Source organism: Ruditapes philippinarum, unplaced genomic scaffold (genome assembly GCF_026571515.1).
Source record: "Ruditapes philippinarum isolate M1 unplaced genomic scaffold, ASM2657151v2 ctg127_1_1_1_1, whole genome shotgun sequence".
In the NCBI taxonomy this organism is placed as follows: domain Eukaryota; kingdom Metazoa; phylum Mollusca; class Bivalvia; order Venerida; family Veneridae; genus Ruditapes; species Ruditapes philippinarum.
The window spans coordinates 464,727-489,499 of NW_026863855.1; the positions used below are offsets into that span (position 1 = coordinate 464,727).

General features: G+C 31.8%; 2 protein-coding genes and 1 long non-coding RNA gene across 3 annotated transcripts in view; all 3 read right to left on the minus strand.

Moving 5' to 3' along the window:
• Positions 1 to 1,094: 1,094 nt before the first annotated feature.
• LOC132723546 (uncharacterized) lies at positions 1,095 to 4,992 on the minus strand. The gene is made up of 6 exons (XM_060708283.1): positions 4,804 to 4,992; positions 4,540 to 4,576; positions 3,178 to 3,450; positions 2,206 to 2,256; positions 1,816 to 1,941; positions 1,095 to 1,476 (listed from the first exon to the last, which is right to left on the minus strand). The coding sequence occupies exons 3-6, from the start codon at positions 3,392 to 3,394 to the stop codon at positions 1,463 to 1,465; spliced, it is 408 nt and encodes a 135-aa protein (XP_060564266.1). The 5' UTR covers positions 3,395 to 3,450; positions 4,540 to 4,576; positions 4,804 to 4,992; the 3' UTR covers positions 1,095 to 1,462.
• A 122-nt stretch (positions 4,993 to 5,114) lies between these two features.
• The window catches only part of LOC132723542 (uncharacterized), a 40,272-nt gene continuing 20,613 nt past the window's right edge, over positions 5,115 to 24,773 (minus strand). The window contains exons 7-13 of the mRNA XM_060708280.1: positions 8,701 to 8,897; positions 8,311 to 8,446; positions 7,804 to 8,026; positions 7,053 to 7,612; positions 6,532 to 6,640; positions 5,468 to 5,691; positions 5,115 to 5,145 (exon numbers count right to left, since the gene is read on the minus strand). Coding sequence (XP_060564263.1) covers positions 5,115 to 5,145; positions 5,468 to 5,691; positions 6,532 to 6,640; positions 7,053 to 7,612; positions 7,804 to 8,026; positions 8,311 to 8,446; positions 8,701 to 8,897 — 1,480 coding nt within the window. The remainder of the gene's footprint in view (positions 5,146 to 5,467; positions 5,692 to 6,531; positions 6,641 to 7,052; positions 7,613 to 7,803; positions 8,027 to 8,310; positions 8,447 to 8,700; positions 8,898 to 24,773) is intronic.
• LOC132723541 (uncharacterized) lies at positions 9,732 to 22,370 on the minus strand. Its single transcript, XR_009624763.1, has 4 exons — positions 22,229 to 22,370; positions 21,770 to 21,964; positions 16,970 to 17,066; positions 9,732 to 13,010 (listed from the first exon to the last, which is right to left on the minus strand). It is a non-coding gene; the product is annotated as an uncharacterized LOC132723541 (long non-coding RNA).

A 24,773-nucleotide genomic window follows, 5' to 3' on the forward strand; every position in this document is an offset into this window, starting at 1 on the left:
ACTTTATATACTGAAGTAAAGGGTGTGAAACAGCAGCTGCACGTTTTATTGTACCTTTAAAATGTTCAATTTTATTCTAAATGTGGTGACATAATGATTGTTGAATAATCATTATGTCAATCAAAGAGTAAATAACCTGAATAAAACACTTCAAAGAAATGCGAGAATTTAACCAAGACATCTATATAAATATCAAGACGCAAATGTTCTTAATTTGTTTCAGGGATTATGTTAATGCAATTCTAGTTAATTTACAAAACAGTATTTTTCAATTTTTGAGCTCGATTTATAAGAAAGATTTTCGCATATTTCGATCCATCCTGATGCAATTCCGCTACTAGTGCCATGTTAGGAACATGGTCGCACCACTAGTAGGGCTTGAACCAATGATCCCTGGTTTCTTGTCATGTGATAGGAACAAAATGCAAAAATTACTATAACAACCATGGCGTGTGGTCACGTTTGGAAACCACTTGCCACTTTTTCTTCATAGTAATTGTTTGTACCTGAGACTACTTAGTGTACTCATTTCGAGGACATTAATTAAATAGTGGATGAAATTCAGAAAGAAAAAAAATCATTTATACTTTAAAACTTTGCAAACTAAACATATAATATTGTACATGCCTAAACAAAGTCTATAATAGTTAGATGGAAACAAAAACTATATATGAGCCGTGTCACGACAAAACCAACATAATGGGTTTGCGACCAGCATGGATCCAGACCAGCCTGCGCATCCGTGCAGTCTGAACAGTATCCATGCTGTTCGCTATCAGTTTCTCTACTTGTTATAGGGTTTGTAAGCGAACAGTATGGATACTGATCAGACTGTGCGGATGCGCAGGCTGATCTGGATCGATGCAAACACATTATGTTGGTTTTGTCATGACGCGGCCCTTATATCTTACAAACAACTTTATAACTATAACTTCTACATTTACCGAAATTTCGAAGTTAACGCTTATTTAAGATATAATGTTAAAATTGATTTGAAACAATGAAAACACATATTAAGGAAAAAATCATTTAATTTCCATAGTTAAAAGAAATAATAAAAAAAAAAGAATTAGAAAAAATAAAACTCGGTAAAGGAAAACGGTAATGATACATTTTATTAGATGCAATCCATAACTAAGCAAATTTAAAATATGTTCAAAGAATATACACAAACAATACATGACTAATCCTCGTTTACAGCTTTCAATCACACATATCTGTGTATTGTTATTAATAGATAAAGTTAAGTTAAGCATTATGCACACAAATGTTTAGCTAAATATGTAATTTAATTATGAGTTACTAGTCTTGTTAATCCAACAACCCTTTCGTTTGACTTTCTACAGAGGCACTGCAGTAGTTATCATTGGTTGAAACAGCTTCATTTATCTAAGGTCATGTATTTCTTATTATCTTGAAACTTGGTCGCTTATGCGGATTTTCTTCTCATGTTTTGCTTTACTTACTCCATACCATCTAGTCAAAGGGAAACAATTGGTAATATATTAAGTAGCAAATATATATCGTAAGTATATTCTAATTCAGTAAAAAGATATATTGGAATTATCATACATAATCAGTGCTATAATAAGTAAATTGCATGCCTCTACAATTGTTAAGAGCACATTCGTTATTACTTTCATTATTCTTTCTTATTCTATTATTGTGTATATTTGTTGAATGAGATGCTTAACTCTATATATTATATCAATTTCTCTTATACATATTTTTACCTTTCTTGCTTAGTTGATTAATGTTTCTAAATTATTCAAAATAAATTATTACAAACAACATTTACAGAAACTTCTTCATTACCTCTAACCTCCGATTTGATTTCGGCATCAGACTTCCTATCTACACCTCGTTCCACAGGTTTCATATGACCTCTTCTTATAAGAATCACAAATAATGCGATAAGAAATCCTACTATTATCAAGCTGCCTGCAATAAAAGGTAAAACAAAAGCAACTCTTGTTACATCATTGATGTAGAGATCTTTTAATTATTTATTAGTATTTTTAGTTACATTATGACTTTGTTTATATAGAAAGTCATGCTAATCTCAAACGTTTTATATTGATATAATAAACAAACTAAAAACGACTTGAAAATCTAATTAATTTCTCTGGGTGAATTGGGTTTTTTCTTATAATATTTTTTTAATCAAATAATATTATAATTTTATGCATTATACATGTAGCTTACTGACAACAATGCCTGCAATCATCCAGCCCGACACGTTATTTTCCTGTAGAGCTGTAAAAAATAAATCCTCATTATTGAATAAGCTATTAGGTTAAAAGAAGCCGAAATTGATGCTTATTATAATAACAGATTATTATTATTATTATTATTATTATTATTGCTATTTCATATTAGTTAATAACCAAAGTTTACAAACATCAATTTAATAAGTAAAACTAATGTGAAAAAAGACGGACTTAAAAGAAACATCCTATCATTTTGCATAAGCAATTAGACCATAGAATTTTAGCAAATTGACATATTAACAGATAGTAACCTGAAATAAAATATGTTGCTTACCGAAGTTTTAAGTCATCTGCTCATTAAAATTATATTAAAAAAAACAAAAGAAAACAACAAGAAACACAACAAAAACCAAACAAATCAAAGAAAAAAAACCCCACTATTTCTGGGGTCAAATAAATAAAAACAGATGGGGATGCTCAGATGCTAATAGTTATATTGTCATACAGATTAACTAAAACGTTTTGTATCCGATAGATACGATAGTCCTTTCGAGAGGTCCATAATATGCAACCGTTACTTTTAAGCCTATAATGATGTTTTTCTTCTTTCATACAGATTAACATGCAGAAAAGAAAAAATAAAAAAGGGGGGGGGGGGGGGCGACATGTACGAAATACAGCCCCAAACCAGTCACACGACCAATATTAGTTACACATATCAACAGATGTTCTCCGGAACACGGAAAATGTAGGTTTTCCCAGCTAATATAAAGGTACATCAAAGCTTTACCATTTTAGCTTCACGGTGCACTACTCGTCACAATAGAATAGTCAGCCTGTTGCGCTTGTTTCGAACCTGTAACTGTAAACGTTAAATTGTACCTTCGAATAAGCTTGGAAAGAAAACAAATCTTCTTAATTCCGGAGTTAGTCTATTACATGAAGCAATTTTGTTTAAAAGATTTACCCGTCTTAAATGTGTACGGCAGAACAGCCAACTGGGTTTCTTTGTAACCCAAATTAAACGATACACTGTAGTCCTGACCAGGTTGAAGTCCAACTAAGTCGACGGACGTTCGTTCTTTGTGGACATGCATAACTCTCGAGGATCCATCCGAGTTATACAAAGTGACATCGATATTTGCTTTCCCGTAGCAGGAAGATGTTTCCGGCAAGTCCCACATGAGCCTAATTCCTCCAGTAAAAATCTTCTGCACTCGAATATTCACAGGACCAGAGTCTAAATCATTTCAATATGTATAAAACATATCTACATTTAATGCCATACCAAACCTGAATTAAAGCATGCTTTACTTTGATTATGACATTTGTTTTATGTACCAATTATGTGTTTACGTTACTGTTTAGATGAAATGTACTACTTTAATGTAAACATTTATATGAAAATATCTCCTACCGGTATTACATAATATATTGTACTTGTTCAAGACATATCTGCAAGCCTTTCTTAAGGTATTAGGACCCTAATGGGCACTATAAGGAACTTAAAAATTGACATCATATGTCAGATGTATACCTTAAAGTACACCCGTATGCAAAAATTAAACAAAGTTTACCGTACGGAAATCAAGTTATGGCCTATTTTCTGAACTCAAGCTAGGATGTTATGAGGGCCCTTTTTTAGAAATGATGAACCTTTAAATAATCTGCAATAACTTTCTAATGAAAAAATGTTTTCCCATTAATTTTTGGTAAGAAACAAATAGTACCATTCAGCTAACAATCTACATTAGCAAAATTATGGTTTCTACATAAAATTTATGAAATCTGTATAAAAATGTTACCCTACCCCACCCATTTTTACCACGTGTCTGACCATTTTTCTACTTTGGGAGCCTAATTTAAAAAATTCTTAAAATTTACCCAAATGAGTGCCTGTTTTCAAAGTTTCCCTAAATTTTTAAAAAAGTATATTGGTTGATCTTGTAAAATATGAAATACTTTTACCGTCTAGTTTTGATTATATTACACTTTGAAAATATCAGGTATCATATTTATTACTAGATTTAGCATAATTTAGCCAATAAATACCTATATAAATTAAAAAATCAAAATTAAACACCTTTTTCTTTTCAAATGGGACATGAGAGATACATAAATAATGTTAAAAGAAAAAAAAGAAAGAAAAAAAAAGTTGACCCTTCTGGGGATTGAACCCATGGCCCTCATTTTCAATGTAGTTAACAGTAGTTCTAGCCTATTTGAATACTCTTCAACGCGGAGGTAATGCATTAGGGTGCTAATACCTTAAAATGTTAAATCTTGAATATTGCAGGATAATGAAGGTCTTGGTTGAGGGATAACTTACAGTATTCTAATCCTTTAAGATCTGTCAACTGCTTTATCTGCAAAGGTATGCCGTTAATGTAAGTTATCATTTCATACCAATCATATTATTTTGCTAAATCAGTTTAAAATAATACAAAACCGTTTGCTTTATACTAAACCTAGCTACATGTATATATCGTAGATAGAGAAACTTTTTCAGTAGATATTGTTATGAAATTATAAGATTATCAACAATTTTGATTACAACTGGACATCTTTTTTCGTGTTCAGATTTCATTTATACCTGTTTTGTAAATTTCGTATACAGAAGGGCTTGATTGTATACTTCGACCTCTATTCTTGCAGATTTATTTAAATCTTCTTTTGGAACAAGGAACCAACAATTATCAATATCTAACTTCTGTGGAGCAAGGAAACAACTATACAGCACACATCTGCATGCAGGAATCTTAAAACAAGCGTCCGTTGCCTGGAATTAATTCATTGAAAGCATGTTTTACGGAGTTAACAATTAAGAGCGGGTAATGAAATAACACTTGAATTTCAGACAGATTAATTAAGCTCACATTTAAAATTACGAATCCCGATCATTTGTCATAAAACATCTGCTGTGTCAAACGTTATTCTGTTTTAAATAACATAAACTGTTCATATAATAACACAATCATTAGAAGAAAGGTTAACATTTACTGCAATCAAGACATTGTAAAAGCATATTACATCCGAGCTTAAGACTGAAATATTTTATTGTATAATATTTTTCTAATGAAAATATGGATTCTGTAACGGAAAGTTACATATTTTGTAGATCTTTCAAACGTTTATATAATTTGTTACATAGATGACAAGAGAGCCTAGTGAAAGGGGTTATTTGAACGACTCTGATAATAAAACAAGAGCATCAAGATATTTAATGTCGTATTAATGAAGAATAATTGGTACAATACCTTGATGTGTGTTCATATGTTCCGTTTACGATATTTACATGTAAATGATCATTGGAAACTCTAGGAGGTGTGTTATCTATGTGCACTTCTGTGTAATCGGCAAGGGTGTGGTTCATTATATCTGTTGCTCGAACCCATAATCTTACACGAATCCCGTCATTGAGTTGTTCATTTATTTCGAAATTTTCAGACAAATCAGTCGTTATCCATCCTGATGTTGGCTCCTGGTTAAGACATTTGTATGAAACAGAAACGAAAATAGTATAAATTCATATACTCCATGATTATTCACTCAAGATACTAAGTGTTTGTGTCTTACGGATAAAACACTATTCAGAAAATCAAATAATTCTTGCCAATGAGAACAAAAAAGAGAACAATAGTAAAACGTTGTCACATATGTGATATGAAGATGTACATTCAATACTTTATCGATGGATAAGTTCTAAAATTTACTTCTAGATATCATTTTATAGAAATATGACAGTATCAATAAAAGGCATATGAAACAAATAATAAATATATCAAGACCAAACTTTAATTGCTTATTTCAGATTTATAATCTATTTCTTGCAACAGAGCTTCAGAAAGTAAATTTTGCATTTGTTTTAGCTGCGCCTAACATTTTCATTGAATTGACGATTTGATGGACAAGCTTAGTGAATTAAGAAATTCTTATTAATTCTATACTTGGTGTGATTAAAGAAAAACTGCTATTTATTAATATAGTATTAAATCCAGTTTCTCTATAAATATATTTATAGGAAATGCCTGTTTGAAATATAATGAAACATACCAAACATTGGTGGTTATAACAAATGGCAATACGAGTATCTGGATCTATGTTTATTTTGTATCGAAACTTGTCAGATTTTAAGTTGGCAGATTTTAACTATCTCCGTAAATGGAACCACTTACAATATAGTAGAGATTTTACCGGCAGCCGGAGAAAGATTCTAATAATATAGATCCAACAATATGAATATGTTAATAAATCAAAATGAACTTGAGGGTTATACATTTCATATTCAAGAAATTTGAAATTATCTCGGTATGATCTCTACCTGCCTATCATCTGTGTAAACCATACTGACTTCAAATTTTACAATACCATGTATGTTTTGAATAGCACTATGTGTCCTTGTACCTTCGTTATCTGTTAGAGTCACATACCTATTGTAAAGTGGAATATACAGTTTCTATTATATGTAAACAGATTTATTAATAAGTATAGATTACTTATTCGGTAACGTTTAAGCTTCCATACCGCATTGCGTTTTTTAAAACATCATAGTTTAATTATATGTCGTTAGTATTTGTATCTACCTATCGTAATAAAACACCGTTTATATCAATTAAGTAGATAAGCAACAGAAAAGATATATACGATTACCTCATTGGAAGTTTCAATTAATTTAATCCGTATTCAATGATAAGAGTGTAAAGACACTTTTTATCCACATAGTAATATGGTCTTATTTAAGAAAGGAAAATTATCAGGTTGCAGTATGTGTCCTTGGTTACATAGAAGGTATATTGAACGAAACCAAACATATTCCTGTCAAAAATTATAATTATTACAAACTTTTTGCTTCTTAGGACACCGTCGTCTTGCAGGTCTGCAAATTGTGTGGGATATTTCAAAACTCGGTTTAGTAGTTTCCCTTGATCATAAATTGTGTTGACAAAATTGTTTTTCCAGTTCAAAACAATCCTTGTTTTATTCTTTTCATTTGAGGTCTGCCACATGTAACCTGTTTCAGGTATTGCTGTTATGACATGCATACCACCATCTCCAATCTTAATGTCTGACACGTTAATTGGCATGTTAGGATTAAAGGCAGGTTTAGTTAAGGTAATTGAAGAGTCGTTGTCATACAAAACTAATCTCCTTGCAATTTTAGAATTATTAGCTTTGTCTGATACTTGCAAAAGTATGGAATACATTCCTGCTTCCGGAGGATAGTATGTTGGAAAGTTTAAAGAAGACGTTTTATTTGTTTTGAAATGATAAATTGGTTTTAATGGCTGTAGTTCCGTAAGATCATTTTGTGTATTTGGTTCCAACTTGAAGATCTCAAGGTAGTAATAAGCGATTCCAGATAAAGCGTCCGACCATCCATCCCAACTGATGTGAATAGGTTTCTTCAAGAAGCAAGTATTGATGTTATTGTAGACAAATTTAATATCAATATTTCTAGAATAGATATAACAATAATATTATTCCATAATTATTTGAAAACAATGAAAAAAAAATTATCCAAATATTTTCTTATCAGATAACTACTTAGTAAATATAAATCATAAGATAATAATTTTTTTGAAACCTTATTTACCTCCGTGATATCATTTCCGACATCGATTGGTCTCTCTCCGTAGCTACAAGTATTTCTGGCACCGATTTCAGAACAGTGTTCAGGTGCAATGAAATCAAATCTGATTTCAACTTCCTTGGTAGTCATTTGGCCAGTATAGATTTGTGTTGACCCATTTCTATTTGTATCTTTGTTATATAGTGTCCTAAAGCCACCAGTTTTCGTGGAGTAGGTCACGGTGATGCTGTGATAGAAAACAAACACAATGTTGTATTGAATGTAGATATCGCGTTACGGTACTAATACGCCAAAGAAAACCGTTGATTGGCTACTGGTGTATTGTTTTGTAGACGCAGTCTATACAAACGGGACATATATGTTCATAGTAACGGTTGTCTAATATGAAATAAGACAGAATAGAAATGAAGAAAAGTAAAACTTTGAAAAATAGTTCGACCTATCTTAAAGTATAAACAGCATTCTCAGAAACAGGATATTAAAAATAGTTGACGTTGTTTCGTTACTTACAAGTCGTTATGTTCAATATAAACTCTGTAGTTGTCTTGTATTTCACAGGATGAAAGTGTATCGCGCGGTGCTGTATTTGATAAGCCACTACAGTTGTAGTTTCTGTCGAAAGCAACGTGTCTTCCGGTGTTGTCACCTAACAATCATATTAATTATCTGTGCACTATAATTAAATTTTTTGACTTTTTTATTAAATGTATTTGTCCAGGTGGACATTCAATTGAAACAAAATTTTAATGATTTACGATAATCACAAAATGATACATTTCGAAATTAAAATCATAAATGGTTTGCATGTATGAAAATATTTTATATAGCGTATATGAATTAGTTTAACATAATATAACAATAATGCACATCTTTATATGTATCATTTAAATTTCATCATACCAGCCCTTGGGGACTTTGTTTGTTTTACATTTATTCCATTGTAAACTATTCCAAATCCAAGTCCTTGAATATATTCCGGTGGAGGTGGTAAGCTCGGTAGTTTTGGATACATGGACTTCATTGTGAACTTAGCATTGTTGAACAATTGCTGATTGCACCAAATTATGCTCTTGTTATATCCATCGGAACAAGGTACGCTAGTTAAAAACAATGCATTGATACGGTTTAGTGCGCGTCTACCTTTATAACTATAAGCAGAACATCTGCCAACTGCATCAAAAGCCGATTGTTTGGGCTGATAAGCTTAAAGCATTGTTACTGCCATTATAAGTGCAATGTTACCAGTTCGAATCACAACCCAGGCAGAATTCATTTCAAATGCATTTGCGTCTTTCTTCTTCTGAAATATTTATTTGTAAGATCCTATTTGTTTCTAAATTGAAAATAAGTCATTTCGTCGTCATAGAAACTGACAACCTCAACCTCTTACAATGCGTTAAGGCATCTGTTATGTAGCTGTAGATCGTTGGTACTGTCGCTTAAAATTTGATGGTCAGGATTTAGCATCAAAGCCAAAGCGGGATTTTTTCTGCGAAGACACTTCAACTTCATGAATAATTATTCCGGATCTTTACAATTGTGAATTCACAATTATAACTGCGTGAATTCAGTTTTTCAATATACGGAATTTACGATTTTAGGTTCATGAATTCACAATTTCATTTTAACGAATTAACAATTTCAACTTCACAAACTCACGAATTCAGCTCCAAGAATTCACAATTTCAACTTCACGAATTCACGATGTTAACTTCACGAATTCACGATTTTAAATTCGTGAGTTCACGATTTCATCATCGTGAAGTTGATATCGTGAATTCACGAAGTGGTAATACATAATTAATAATTAACTCGATATATTTTAAAAAGGGGAAATACACTCGTTCCCCTTTTTAAGGCACTATTTTTACATTATTTTCAGCTAAAGTAATGGTATTGTTTTGTGAAAAGTAAAAGACAAACAGCTAAAGTAAACATCCAAATTTTATTTTTTGTTTCTTTTGCAAATGTTTTCGGGGGAACCGTTCCCCCGAAGAACAAAAGCCATGTACAGAATACAACATGATTCGATAAATAAAAAGCAATTGTTCAGTAATAAGAGATACATTATGCTTACGGGGAAACCATTCCCTCATCAAAATAAAAAGCAAATTTCAAAACTTATCTTTAACACATACTCTAAAGTGGAACCATTCCCCCTTAAAAAAAATAGATATAACAATTTGATCAAATAAAATGCAATAATTAAGAAATAAGAGCCATGTAACCGATAAAAGGGAACCATTCCCCCATCAACAAATTAAACTTCAAAACTTATTAAACTTCAAAACACATTTTCTAAAGTGGAACCGTTCCCCCATAACAAATTAACAGATATAACAATTGGATAGAATAAAATGCAATAATTTAGAAATTCAGAGCCATGTTACCAGTAAGAGGGAACCGTTCCCTCTTCGAAATAATTTTTTTTTTTTAAAAACTTAAGTATGACACATTTTCTAAAGTGGAACCGTTCCCCCTTAACAAAACAGAAATAACAATTTGATAGAATAAAATGCAATAATTTAGAAATTAAGACCAAGGTTACCCGTAAGAGGGAACCGTTCCCTCATCAAAATAAAAATAAATTTCAAAACTTATCTCTTACCCATTTTCTAAAGTGGAACCATTCCCCCTTAACAAAACAGGTTCAAAAATTTGATAGAATAAAATGCAATAATTTAGAATTTTAGAGCCATGTTACCGCTAGGAGGGAACCGTTCCCTCATCGAAATAGAAAATAAATTTCAAATCTTATTTATAACACATTTTCTAGAGTGGAACCGTTCCCCCTTAACAAAATAGATATAACAATTTGATATAATAAAATGCAATAATTTAGAAATTCAGAGCCATGTTACCAGTAAGAGGGAACCGTTCCCTCATCGAAATAAAATTTTTTTTTTATAAAACTTAAGTATGACACATTTTCTAAAGTGGAACCGTTCCCCCTTAACAAAACAGAAATAACAATTTGATAGAATAAAATTGAATAATTTAGAAATTTGGAGCAAGGTTACCCGTAAGAGGGAACCGTTCCCTCATCGAAATAAAAAATAAATTTCAAAACTTATCACTTACCAATTTTCTAAAGTGGAACCGTTCCCCCTTAACAAAATAGATATAACAATTTGATAGAATAAAATGCAATAATTTAGAAATTCAGAGCCATGTTACCAGTAAGAGGGAACCGTTCCCTCATCGAAATAGAAAATAAATTTCAAATCTTATTTATAACACATTTTCTAGAGTGGAACCGTTCCCCCTTAACAAAATAGATATAACAATTTGATAGAATAAAATGCAATAATTTAGAAATTAGGACCAAGGTTACCCGTAAGAGGGAACCGTTCCCTCATCGAAATAAATTTATTTTTTTAAAAACTTAAGTATGACACATTTTTAAAGTGGAACCGTTCCCCTTAACAAAATAGAAATAACAATTTGATAGAATAAAATGCAATAATTTAGAAATTTGGAGCAAGGTTACCCGTAAGAGGGAACCGTTCCCTCATCAAAATAAAAAATAAATTTCAAAACTTATCACTTACCAATTTTCTAAAGTGGAACCGTTCCCCCTTAACAAAATAGATATAACAATTTGATAGAATAAAATGCAATAATTTAGAAATTCAGAGCCATGTTACCAGTAAGAGGGAACCGTTCCCTCATCGAAATAATTTTTTTTTTTTTAAACTTAAGTATGACACATTTTCTAAAGTGGAACCGTTCCCCCTTAACAAAACAGAAATAACAATTTGATAGAATAAAATGCAATAATTTAGAAATTAAGACCAAGGTTACCCGTAAGAGGGAACCGTTCCCTCATCAAAATAAAAAATAAATTTCAAAACTTATCACTTACCAATTTTCTAAAGTGGAACCGTTCCCCCTTAACAAAATAGATATAACAATTTGATAGAATAAAATGCAATAATTTAGAAATTCAGAGCCATGTTACCAGTAAGAGGGAACCGTTCCCTCATCGAAATAAAATTTTTTTTTTAAAAACTTAAGTATGACACATTTTCTAAAGTGGAACCGTTCCCCCTTAACAAAACAGAAATAACAATTTGATAGAATAAAATGCAATAATTTAGAAATTTGGAGCAAGGTTACCCGTAAGAGGGAACCGTTCCCTCATCAAAATAAAAAATAAATATCAAAACTTATCTCTTACCCATTTTCTAAAGTGGAACCATTTCCCCTTAACAAAACAGAAATAACAATTTGATAGAATGAAATACAATAATTTAGAAATTTAGAGCAAGTTTACCCGTAAGAGGGAACCGTTCCCTCATCGATATAAAAAACAAAATTCAAAACTTATCACTTACCAATTTTCTAAAGTGGAACCGTTCCCCCTTAACAAAACAGATATAACAATTTGATAGAATAAAATGCAATAATTTAGAATTTTAGAGCCAGGTTACCAGTAAGAGGGAACCATTCCCTACTCAAAATAAAAAATAAATTTCAAAACTTATCTATGACACATTTTCTAAAGTGGAACCGTTCCCCCTTAACAAAACAGATATTACAATTTGATAGAATAAAATGCGATAATTTAGACATTTTGATCAAAGTTAAAGATTGCGGACGGCAATGGAAAAGCTGCCATTGACTGTAACAATACCTCTATTTTTTTCTTTGAAAAAAAAATGACAAGCTAAAAATGGTGAAAATACACTAATTTGACATATAAGTTCAAGACCATTATGAGGCAAATTTAGTTTCAATTGCTAAATTTGAGCCACAAATAAATCACTAAATAAGAAACATTTTGACTGATCTATCATATGAAAAACAAATTTGATTAAATGCCTTGGAACTAAATTTCACTGCAATGAGATACATCTGTCTATTAAGTTTCACTTCAATAGCTCCAATAGGTAGACTGTGAGGCAGACAGACAGACAATCTGATTCTAGTATATCCCACTTATCATCATAGTTGTGTAGGGTTTATAAAAATAATCTAGAACAAGCCGCTTCCATATGTTATAGCACAATTTTGTTTGTTCATTCAACAGTAATTTGCTTGTACTGGTTTGAAAGCCTGTGTGTATAACAATCACTCTCAACATCTCTCTTCACAGCCATACAGGTATTGTTAAACAATTTTTAGCTACCAAATCGAAGTTACAACAGAATATGCCCATGTAAAATCCAATTATTTTCTGCCATTTTGAGTCTTTTTCACAACAGTATCTGAAAATAAATAAGGATTCATTTAACTTTTTTCATTTCATTATTTGCTTGCATCTATCATTTCACAAAATAATCTTTTCAAATTCTGGGACTTTGTAAGATACAAGTGAATGACTTAAAAAAAACCAGATAAATACATGTATATAAGGCCAAAAAAACAAAAACAACTTGTTTCTGGTCACAGTCCCCTAAATGAACAAGGTCAGTAGGTAGGGATTTTTTGGGGGGTTGACTGTTAAACCGATGACATATATGCAAAGTGCTGCATTAAATATAAATGGATCCCATGTCATTCTGACATATTGGTCAGGGGTAAAATATACAGTCAGTCGGCAGACCAGAAACAAGATTTTTTTTTTTGGCCTAAGCAAAATACTGACAAAATGTTTGAAATTAGGATCATAAAATTTTGTTGCATGTTAAGAATAATTCTTATATTACTTTTATTTTTTGTGTGAGAGGTTCAAAACAGGAATCCTTTACATAATTCTGTTAGATGTACTTAAAGTTCAGGCTCACCAACTTTATATAATTATATATTGAGTGCATTGGATTTTGCTGTGATGTAGGGGAAATTATGACAAAAAAGAAGTATCTTTAAAAAGATACTTGGACAAGAATAAACTGTTTATTACTTGTCTTTTTAAAACCACTTGCCCCTTATCACTGTGTGTTCGAATCCCGACAGGGACTTTGGATTATTTCATGTGAGGAAGCTATTCAGCTAGCTTACGGAACGTCGGTGGCTTTACTCAGGTGCCCGTTCATGCTTGAAAAAATACACGGAGGGGCACCTGAGGTCTTCCTCCACCAGTAACGCTGGAAGGTCGCCAAATGACCTATAATGTGTCGGTGTAACGTAAAAAACCCAAATCAAACAAGAGAGCCATGATGGCCCTGAAATCGATCACCTGTATGTAGGCCCCCTGGGCGGGGCCAATTTTGTCCCAAGGGCTTTTATTTGAACAAACTTGGTATTCACTCACTAGAAGATGTTTCATGCTTAATATCTAAACTCTAGCTCTTTGAGTTTTTTAAAAGAAGACTTTTTAAGTTTTTACTATATACATATAAGGAAAATCAATGATCCCCGGGGCGGGGCCAATTTTAACCCTAGGGCCCTTATTTGCACTAAAATGGTAGACACCCATTAGAACATGATTCATGCTAAATATCTTAGCTCTAGCTCTTAGAGTTTTTTAAAAAAAAGATTTTTTAATTTTTTACTATATACATATAAGGAAAATCAATGATCCCCGGGCCAGGGCCAATTTTGACCCCAGGGCCCTGATTTGAACAAATTTGGTAGACACCCACTAGAAGATGTTTCATGCTTTATATCTAAGCTCTAGCTATTTGGGCTTCTTAAAAGAAGATTTTTTAAGTTTGAACTATACACAATTAAGGAAAATCAATGACCCCCCCCCCCTGGGGCAGGGCCAATTTTGACCCCAGGGCATTTATTTGAACAAACTTGGTAGACACTGACTAGATGATGTTTCATGCCAAATATTTAAGCTCTAGCTTTTGGGGTTTTCTAAAACTGCTCTAGCTTTTGGGGTTTTCTAAAAGCAGATATTTTAAGTTTTTACTTTCCGTTGCCATGGCAACCAGAGTTCTGCTTAGAATTAAATTCTTTGAATAATTTTAAAGTTGACTACCAAAGGAACATTCCTGTGAAGTTTGGATGAAATTGGCTTAGCGGTTTATGAGGAGATGTTTAAATAAAAGTTTACAGACGGACGGACGCCAGACGAAAAGCGATCACAAAAGCTTACCATGTCACTTTGTGACAGGTGAGCTAACAAACAAATCAAACTTGTCTTTTTGTATGCACTTGTTTTTCTGGGAAGTTTATTGTCTCATCATTTTAGAGTGTCATTTATAACTCAGTAAATTCTACTATTGAATAAGATATTCACTAGAGAATTAATGAACATTTTTAAAGCAGTGAAAAATATTTATTGGGAAGAAGTTCACAGATATCAAATGTGTGACCTTGACCTTTGACCTTCAGACCTGGTTCATGTGCATGACACTGCTTCTCATAGTGGTGAACATTTCTATAAAGTTTCATTAGAATCACTCCATATGTGTAGGAGATTATTCTCTGGACAAAAGCAATAGTTTCTCATCTTTAGTTGCATATATTAACCTAAATTACATGTTTCACACCTGTAGTCATGATAATGACCATTTGTGTTTCAATCCCTCAATAAATGATGACTAAATGGTCCAAATACAAATTTTAAAATTTTTATTAAAACTTTGACACATAAATTATGTGTCAACTTGACAGGGATCTAAAATTTTCCACCCGATACTCTGCCTAACAATGGTGATATTTGTGCCAAATTATATTGAAATCCCTTTATGCATGTAGAAGTTTTGCTACGGACAAGTGTTTTTCAGTTACCTGTAAGTGTGACCTTGACCTTTGACATAGAGACTTGGTTCATTGTACGCTTCACAGTTTCACATAGTGGAACAAATTTTCTATGAAGTTTCATTAAAATTCCCCAATGAGTGTAGAAAAATTATGTTCCGGATAAAAATAAAATAGCGTCTGTCCAGCCGCCCGCCATGGGGGGGGAAACTAATATATAAAAGAGAAAAAAAGAAGATATCATGGTAATTTTAAAACTGACATATATATAGCCAGTTCTACCTGTAGGGATATCTTTATCTTTGCCAAATGAAACATAACAAATGCAGACCTGGGGTAATCATTAATTGTAATCATTGATTATGTAATTGATTACATGATTACACTGTAATCATCATGTAATTGATTACCTTGCCCAAAATTGATTATATTAATTGTAATTAATCAATTACAGCTTAAATTCAGACAGTAATTATGATTACATTTTGATTGACATTGATTACTTTCAGATTTAACAGTAAACTATTTAAATTTAAAGGATGCCTTTATTTTACATGATACAGTTTAATTTTTGTTTTACATTTATACTGTAAAAATCCTCAATTGAGACCACTATTCAGACTGAAACAAAGTGAATATTCTAATCATTATTTACATACTTTAAGACCATGGTCTACTTTAGTCATTTTGTATGAATAAACAATATGTATAAATAAACAACATGTACCTACAAATACATTATAAAAGACTCTATCAAAAAATGCTTTGATATTTAATCTGATAAAAAGAAAACATATTTCTGAAGAAATTAAACTTTAATTTTACAGTATCACTTATTATATGATGTACATAAATCAAATAAAAATTTAATTTTTCAAAAAATAAATGTGCTGAATGCAACAATGTACCACTCTAAAATGGACATTCTCACCTAATTTCATACAATAACAGTTTTTCACACCTTTTGAAATCAGAGCTTTCAAGCAGATCATAGCAACAAATTTAAGATCTTAATAGGTGTTGACTTTAATATAAGTGGTCTCATTAGTCACATTAAAATTAAAACAAAATTTTTGACTGAATATGGTGGTCTTAGAAGTGAATAAGCAGGTGGTTAAATCTGGATCATGAAACCATTGGCATAAAGAACCTTTTTAAAAATGGTCCTAAATGCGGGGTGGTCTTAATTCTGGGGTGGTCTAATGTACATTCAATGTAATCAATTATCAATCAATTACTCTCTTAAAGTAATTGTAATTCAATTGATTACAGAGGCAAGTGTGAGTAATCAATCTTAATCAATTACCATAAAATCTGAAAGTAATTGTAATTTAATCAATTACTGATCAATGTAATCATCCCCAGGTCTGAACAAATGTTAGTCATTGAAACTGCAAATTTCACTTCTATGCATATTTAATAACTATAAACAAATATGTTGATGTTTTTTAGAACTGTTTTGTGTGGGACATGTAGCTTTAACTAATTTATTTTGAAATTCTATCATGCATGTAGAAGTAAGCACAAGCACACATTTTTTAGCCTTTTAAACGTTCTTTGTAGAGTTACTTACATTTTCTTTTTTTGAGTGGCCTCTGTTTATTATCACCAGTCTTCTCTAATCACATTCCCCTTGCTCACATGCAGTTTACTGGCTAAGATAATAGACCCTGAAATTTTAAGCAAAAGTATTACCATTTCTAGTCTTATAGCCATTACACTAAAACCAGATCCCACTAACTAGTTTTATTATGTTGTTAAAAATAAAAGAAAAATAATAAAGTGAAAACAAGCAATTATCATGGTATTGCAAGCAATCCATTATTAAAGTCCCCTACTGGTTAGAACCCCAGCAACATTATGATGGGTCATTGGCCATTCAATTATGCCACTGAATGAATGAATGATATGAATGAACTTAAAGCTTTCAAGTTCTTTGTTTGTCTATATCTTAGTAATGTGTTAAGTTTCCAAGCCTGCCTTATAAGGAAATCTGTGGAGAAATAAGTAAGTTAAGGAATGAATAAGAAAAATTCAATGTTTAAGGAGATAATTCTGGCAACAATTGTATGCTAGATTTGTAACCCTTGTCATATGATGTGGGAGTTTGAAGTAAATGCTATAAGGAATGAAAAAGTTTAAGTAAAAAATAATTTATTTCTAGCAAAAAATCTCAAGTGCATGGGACCTAATTCTGGAAATAGTCAAGCTATAGTATTGAACCTTCTCACAAATATATATCAAGTTTCATAAAAATATTTTCAGTACTTTTTGTGTTATCTCAGGATTCAGTTTTGTGGACGGACTCACTGCAGCAGACGGACAGACAGAGAGTAAACCTCAAATCCCCTCTGGTTAAACCGGTAGGGGACGTATTATATAACAAATGATTATAGAATGTTTAAAGGGTACTATAAGCTTTAGATTGTTTGAGTAATCTTATAACACAACATTACTGCATAGTCATGCTGTGTTGTATTACTCCGAGTTGACCATCAAAGCACTTTAACCTTAATAATTACCTGTGGATTGAAAATTGATCCATTAGTTTAATAAAAAATCAAACATTAAGGAATTGTTACTTTAATAACAAGGAACTACATGAAAGAGATTATTTCTAGTTTATATTCTACAGTAAAACCTTAATTTGTTTTCCATAAATCTATGATTTCTCAGCCCATTTTTTTTCCAGTTATCTTTCATTTGAATGAAAATTGAAATGATTGGAATGAAATAAGAACATTACTAATGAAATTAAAAAAATCCTTGTTTCCAGATAATGTAAAAAATGGCATACCAATAGTACTTTTCTAAACATAAAATTATTTACAAAATACTATATTTGTATAATCAGATTTATCTTTGTAAAAGATATTATGATACAGAGTGAAGTAAAAAATGAACCATAAATATGCAAGCTTGAATTTCTTATTGCTACATACACAAATTTAAATTATCAACAATTAAAACTTTATCCAACTTTTTCATTCCAGAAATCCTAACCATATCCTTTACTTATGATTTCCTTCCACTTTATTTATAACAATTGAATTAGGTCAAATGGTAAGAAAATGTTCTTGAATTTTAAGGGGAAAAAAAACAACAACAGAAACCCCCCCCCCCCCAAAAAAAAATTAATTTATTCAGGGTGTCGAATGTGTGTTGAGTTTTTATGTTTTTTTATTTAATTGACTCTGTTGCCAGAGTATAAAATTTTTACATTCAATATTTAATCCCCATACTAAATTTATTTACAGCTTATATAATGATGGGCATGCTGTCCCACTGTTTTGTAGTATATCACACTATACTGGCACCCCCACTTCCCAATATACAGCTTGTTAATTAACTTCCAATTTATTAACTTCCATTAAAGTGCCAGTCCCATCTGTGTGTATATAGTTATAGGATCCATATCCCACTGTTTTATGAGGGGCTGGGACAGATAATTTCTTTACTATTTAAGGTTAAAGAATCTATGTTTTAACAATTGACTAATTCTAATCACCGTGAATATAATACTTTCAACATCTCAAACTTTTGCACCTCTTCTAATTATATCCTGTTTTGGATTTTGTTGGTGTTGTTTTCTTCCAGTTCTTATTTTTTCAGTACTTAGTATTTTTGGCGTCCGCGCAGAAGCGCGGCGCCTATTGGAATGAAATGAGATTTTGTGAAAGGGCGACAGCAACTTCTCGAGCCTTTTATAGTTGCCAATAATAAAAGCCGATCATTCCGATCGGTATGAGGGTGCTTGATTGTTAATTAGTCGCGATATGTACAATGAATGGCGAACTGGAGAATTTCGCAATGCAAAAATTTTCAAATGAAATAACCTTTTCCGTCAATAAATCGCGCTCTTCGGGGTATTTTTGCTTATCATTTTGTAGTACACAGTGGGTTATTACGGTATGTTATTCCGAAAGCTGTTAATAGAATGATGAGTTGATGACCTTAATATTCCGAAAATCTATTTATAGAGGGATGTACTCCTAGGTAATTCCCGGTCTCTCCCGGGATTTACTAATGACCGGCGAATAGTACCACACGTTTATTGTCCGGTCTCTCCCGGTTTTGGAGTAGATATCGTTACAGAACAGAACAAATATTTTACAGATAAATAAGCTTTTTTTCAAAATGAATGTTTGTCACTTAGTTTGGTTACAATAATTAATAAACACAGATCAACTCTCGAATTGATTGATTATTATTATACATAAACATACAATTCGAAAAAAAAAACCAACAACACAAATCGCATGTTATATTTTATCTATATGAGATAAAAACAATAAATATGTACAATAATTATGTATATGGTTTAAGAATAAACAATATTATAAATTGAAAGATTAACCATGATTTACTGACTTTTTCCAGTTAAGTTTTGACTTATAATCGTCGATCATTATGACAATTGAATTCTTAAAATAGTAGTAAACGTAAAAACTCAGTATTAAAATAGCGCATAAAACACACACAAAAAAAGAAAAGAAAACAATATTCATAAAATCTGTATTTTTTTTATTAAAATAGAAATTACATTTATTGTATAATAAACAATTATGCTCAACATGATCAACATGGTAATATAACAAGTGTCATATTGTTACTTAGTGTGAACAGATACCTTAAGAGGGGGTCCTCGTTAATAGCAATAACATAATAAGGGACAATTACACAAGTATGGTGTTGATCATGCGTTACACATATGGATTATAAATGATTGTATACATGTATATCCGTTGCTATTAATAACCACGATCATAAAGAAATAACAAGTAATATTCTAATTTCTAGCATGCCGATCAAAGTTATAAATAATGAACAATGTCTTTCGTCCGTTCATTCAAAAGTGATATACAATTCTGGTAAAACCCAATGAACCATTGAAAAGTTTATAAGAATATCTTGTCATCATATATCTACTAGTTCATCTGCACCTGCTGTTTGGACGCCCTTTGATGCTTTGCATCAATGCTTTTCTTGTATTTTAGTGTGAAAAATTCCTATACCATTGGCAGATTCAGGCCCGGGCTTCAGGGCTACAGCCCCCCCCCCCCCCCCCCCCCCAGCTCATTTACTAGCTCAGGGCTTGGAAGAATATATTTTAGCTAATTTCAAACTTTATTGGCTGCAGTATATACTCCCTTATCAAAACAGTTATTGCTGTCATCCAGTTGTTATTAATCTCCTGTCTGAGGGCTTGGCAGAGATCTTTATCTATCAACATACTTGAATGACTTCAATGTTTAAACAACATAATTAATGGTTTATTACCTTTCCAAAGGTCTAATGAAATTAATTGTCACAGATATTGGCAAATAGGTGTGTTACATAGTATACCATATTTTACTATCTTTGTTTAACCATTTTTTGCGAAAGCTTTAAAATTAAGAAACTGAAAATTATTATTTGTAAATTAAAAGGTGGCAATTTTTATAAAGATAATATTAAAGGAAATTTAGGAATCACATCTTCATAACTGGTTATACTAAAAATTTTATTAAGATGAAATAATTGGTCATTTGCTTTTAATATTTTTTTATGGCAGATATATCTTTTAAATGAGCCGCGTCACAACAAAACCAACATAATGGGTTTGCGACCAGCATGGATTCAGACCAGCCTGCGCATCCGCACAGTCTGATCAGGATCCATGCTGTTCGCTATCAGTTTCTCTACTTGTAATAGAGTTGGAAAGCGAACAGCATGGATCCTGATCAGACTGTGGTCATGACACGGTCATGACACGGCTCAAATAAAATATTAATGAAACATTACTTTTCATGATTATTGTTTTATCACTGGATACTTTATGGGTTTTTACCCAAACTAGAATTGGTAACATTAAATTTTAACTCTGATTCAATTCCACACATGATTTCCTCATTTGATTTCTCAGTTCTTTTTTCAAAATTTAGCATAAAAAGAAATATGCTGACTGTCGCTAATTCAGGCAACATTTTGTAGCTCTAGGTTCTTTAAAATATATAAAAGTTTTTCAAAATTACAACTATCTCAAAGAATCCTCACATATTTTTGTAAAATACCCTTAATTGGATACACTAAGTTTTAGTTAATAATTTAATAACTTGAAAAACTTCCCAAACAATATTTATAATAAGTGTGTAGGGCCTACAAGTCTCTTTCAAAAAAGTCTAGTGATTTGCAGTTCAAACAACTGTAAATTGACCTCACAAGTAAACGGACAACCGGTTATTTAGATTATGCAAACACACCTACAGTGAGGAAAATACTCGCTTACTGGTGTCAATATTGAAATTCTTAAATAATGTATTCACACCAAATATTCCCTATTTTTTTGTACTAGGATGGTTCAAGCGAAAATTGCTTTAAAAAAAATACATACCTAAAAGGAAACTCTATTTCATGTGAGTCCCACTCCCATCCATTAAAATCTCTTCAATTACTGATCTTTACTGAAATATTTTATTGTATTTCAGTCTGATTCCCTGTTTTGAAGTCATAGCGGTCTGTCACTGAAGTATTTACTGTGATAAGACTATAAGGCAGTTGAGCCACTAGAGTCTAAGACTACATGTTTCTGAAAAATTAAGACCATTACATCTAAATCAAAGTATTAAAAAAAGAACAATATTACAAAAAAATGATTTTTTTATTTAAATATTTTGATATTAGATCTATATTGCAATTTTCATGAATACACGAGATTAAACATATTTTAGGTAAAATCAATCGGACAACTCAAGATTTCTATCTAGATTTCTATATCTAAAATCTACTTGTAAATAAATTACAAAATTTAAGAAGTTATATATAAATCTACAGTAGTCAGTTATTTACTCACCTAGTCTTTAAGAAACATCCCGCATGTCTACGGCAAATTTAAACGAGACCTCTTGTAACAATTAATTTACACGTTTAAACCTCAGCTTTGCGTGTCTTTAAACTACACAGGCACCCGCTCGAAGTTCAAAGAGTTTCGGCGGCAACGGACAAATCGATACGCTTACACGGGGGAGTCAGGTACTCCGTATGCAGGACACAATTTTCGTGAAAGCATTTTCGTTTATCTGTGACTTAAAATACCTTTTGTCCCAGGTTTTATAGGATAATTAAATTATCCTTTCCATCAGTTATGAATAATTGAAATGTTGATTCATCAGAAATATCATTAAAACGTTTACACACTGGCATCGAGCTGGACACCCCTTCAATGGCGTGAAAATGAAGTCGTCCACTTATGCGTCATCAACTGCATTGACCCCGTTGTGTGATTACCGTGGAAAGTTAAATATTCGGTCATCCAAAAGGTTTTTGTGCCGGAGATAGTAAACTTCAAAAGGGATATTTGTGATGTGGAAGGGGAAATGAACGAACACGGATACATTTTGTAGTTTTGGGTGAGTTTTTTTCTTAGTCTATACAGTAAACAAATTGGAAATCATCTGGATTAGACCAGTTTTTATATATAATTTTCAGAAGTAAAACCTGTAGATCTAGCAGTATATTGCATCGGCTATCTACTAGATCTATACTGTTTATATAATAGATCTACATAAAAGAATACGGAATAAATCTTGTAAATAATATAGTGGTTGGGTTGGGGCACAAGGATAAGATGCTTTCCCCTACTGCTAAACCAAAATCAATTACTAGAGGTTTTTTTGGAGTGTAGGACAAAAGCCCCCCCCCCCCGGACGAAAGCCCCCCCCTTCTAAAAATGACAAAGTGGACAAAAGCCCCCATAAAATTTACACATAAGACAAAAGCCCCCCCCCCCTCAAAAATACAGGTAGGACAAAAGCCCCCCCCCCCCCAGTACAGCAAACAAAAGCCCCCCTAAGGTTTATAGACCAGACTGATAACTATCTTTTATCACACGCCCAGTGTTAGGGAACTTGGGTTATACTTCAAATAAATCTGGACAAATGTGCCCATAAACATTCCTTCTACATTTGTTAGTCAAAATTTGAAGTGACTGGTAGGATTTATCAAGTTATGTAGAGTAAGTAGACTGTCAAGTCAAGTCACGAATTCGAAAACCTAGCTAAACGCTGTTTTCCGGTACTTTCTGTACATAGCTCTGTGGAATTCACCTAATGGAGTGTAATAGCGAAGTCAATGTTTTCGGCCTTTTTTTAAAATTAAACTGAAATAAAACACTTATTTCTTTATAAGAAAATAATTAAATATCATTGTATGAATAATTCCATAAAAAATAAAGTAAATACACAAGTTTACGCAGAAAATAACCTTATTTACAATTAGTATAGAAGATTCCACTACGTCTGTTTGAATTTTATTGATTTTCATTATATAAACTATTTATTTTTATGAATAATTTGCAATATATTATATTATTATATATAGCTATTAAACAAATATTGATAATTTTCAAAAACATCAATTTATTTCACATTAAACGGTTAAATAATGATAGAAAAATAGACATATCTTGTAACTGTGTTATGTACTTCATTTGGTGTAATTCCCCAGAGCTAAAACGGTAACGTACCGGAAAACGGTGTTTAGCTAGGTTTTCGAAAAGGTCAAGGGAGGTAATAAAAGTTTGGAATTTTGGCAAACACTGTACTTCACAGAATGTGCACATTTATCCAGATTTAACAGTTTTATATTGTGCAAATTGACATAATAATGCATAATTGAGCACTCTTAATTGTTACAAATGTATATAATGTCATATAAAGTCAACAGTGGTATCTTTACTGCATTTTTAGGTGTATGCCAGAATAAATGGGGTCTGGTTTCCTGTAAAATTCATTTTAGGACATTAAATGTGGCTGTAATATTGTTTTTCTTGCTATAATCTCCTTCCAAAAGACTTTAAATACTCTGAAAATACTTTATGGTATTTAAATGAAGGTGGAATAAAGAAAAATAAGCATCTCACAGGTCCCTGTCACTTGATATTAAGTAAATCATATAACAGGCATGGTCATTGTACTAGTTACTTCCCCTGAAATAGGGTCTTTTTAAATATTTGATTAAATACAAAGTAACCGCAGTATTCACTTTTCGAAGTTAACGTTTAATGCGAAATACTCCATATTTTAAGAAAATAAAAGGAAATGCTTTAATGCGGATCACATGAAAAATCTTAAGGGGGCAGGGGACATATTCGAATGATGGCCCCGGTCAAATTTTTTAATAACTCAGACATGGTGTTTTGAAGGTACTGATAACTTCTGATATTTCTCTGTCATTGTAATTCTTTCTTGTTTGTGTGTAGGAAATGAGATATATTTTTGGGTTTTTACCCGAAACTAAGCATTTTGGTAGCTTTGTATGTATTTCTGACTCTCCGAATGGAGGTGAAAAAGTTAAAAATCAAGCTTTGACAGTTGGCGCCAAACAAGTAAGAAATTTCA

Excerpts from the sequence above, each read along its gene's own strand:
- LOC132723546 (XM_060708283.1), bottom strand. The coding sequence starts at position 3,394 with ATGTGGGACTTGCCGGAAACATCTTCCTGCTACGGGAAAGCAAATATC. Across the intron at positions 2,257-3,177 it reads GCCGTACACATTTAAGACGG|CTCTACAGGAAAATAACGTG; the intron begins GTAAATCTTTTA and ends TATTTTTTACAG. Across the intron at positions 1,942-2,205 it reads GATTGCAGGCATTGTTGTCA|GCAGCTTGATAATAGTAGGA; the intron begins GTAAGCTACATG and ends CTTTTATTGCAG.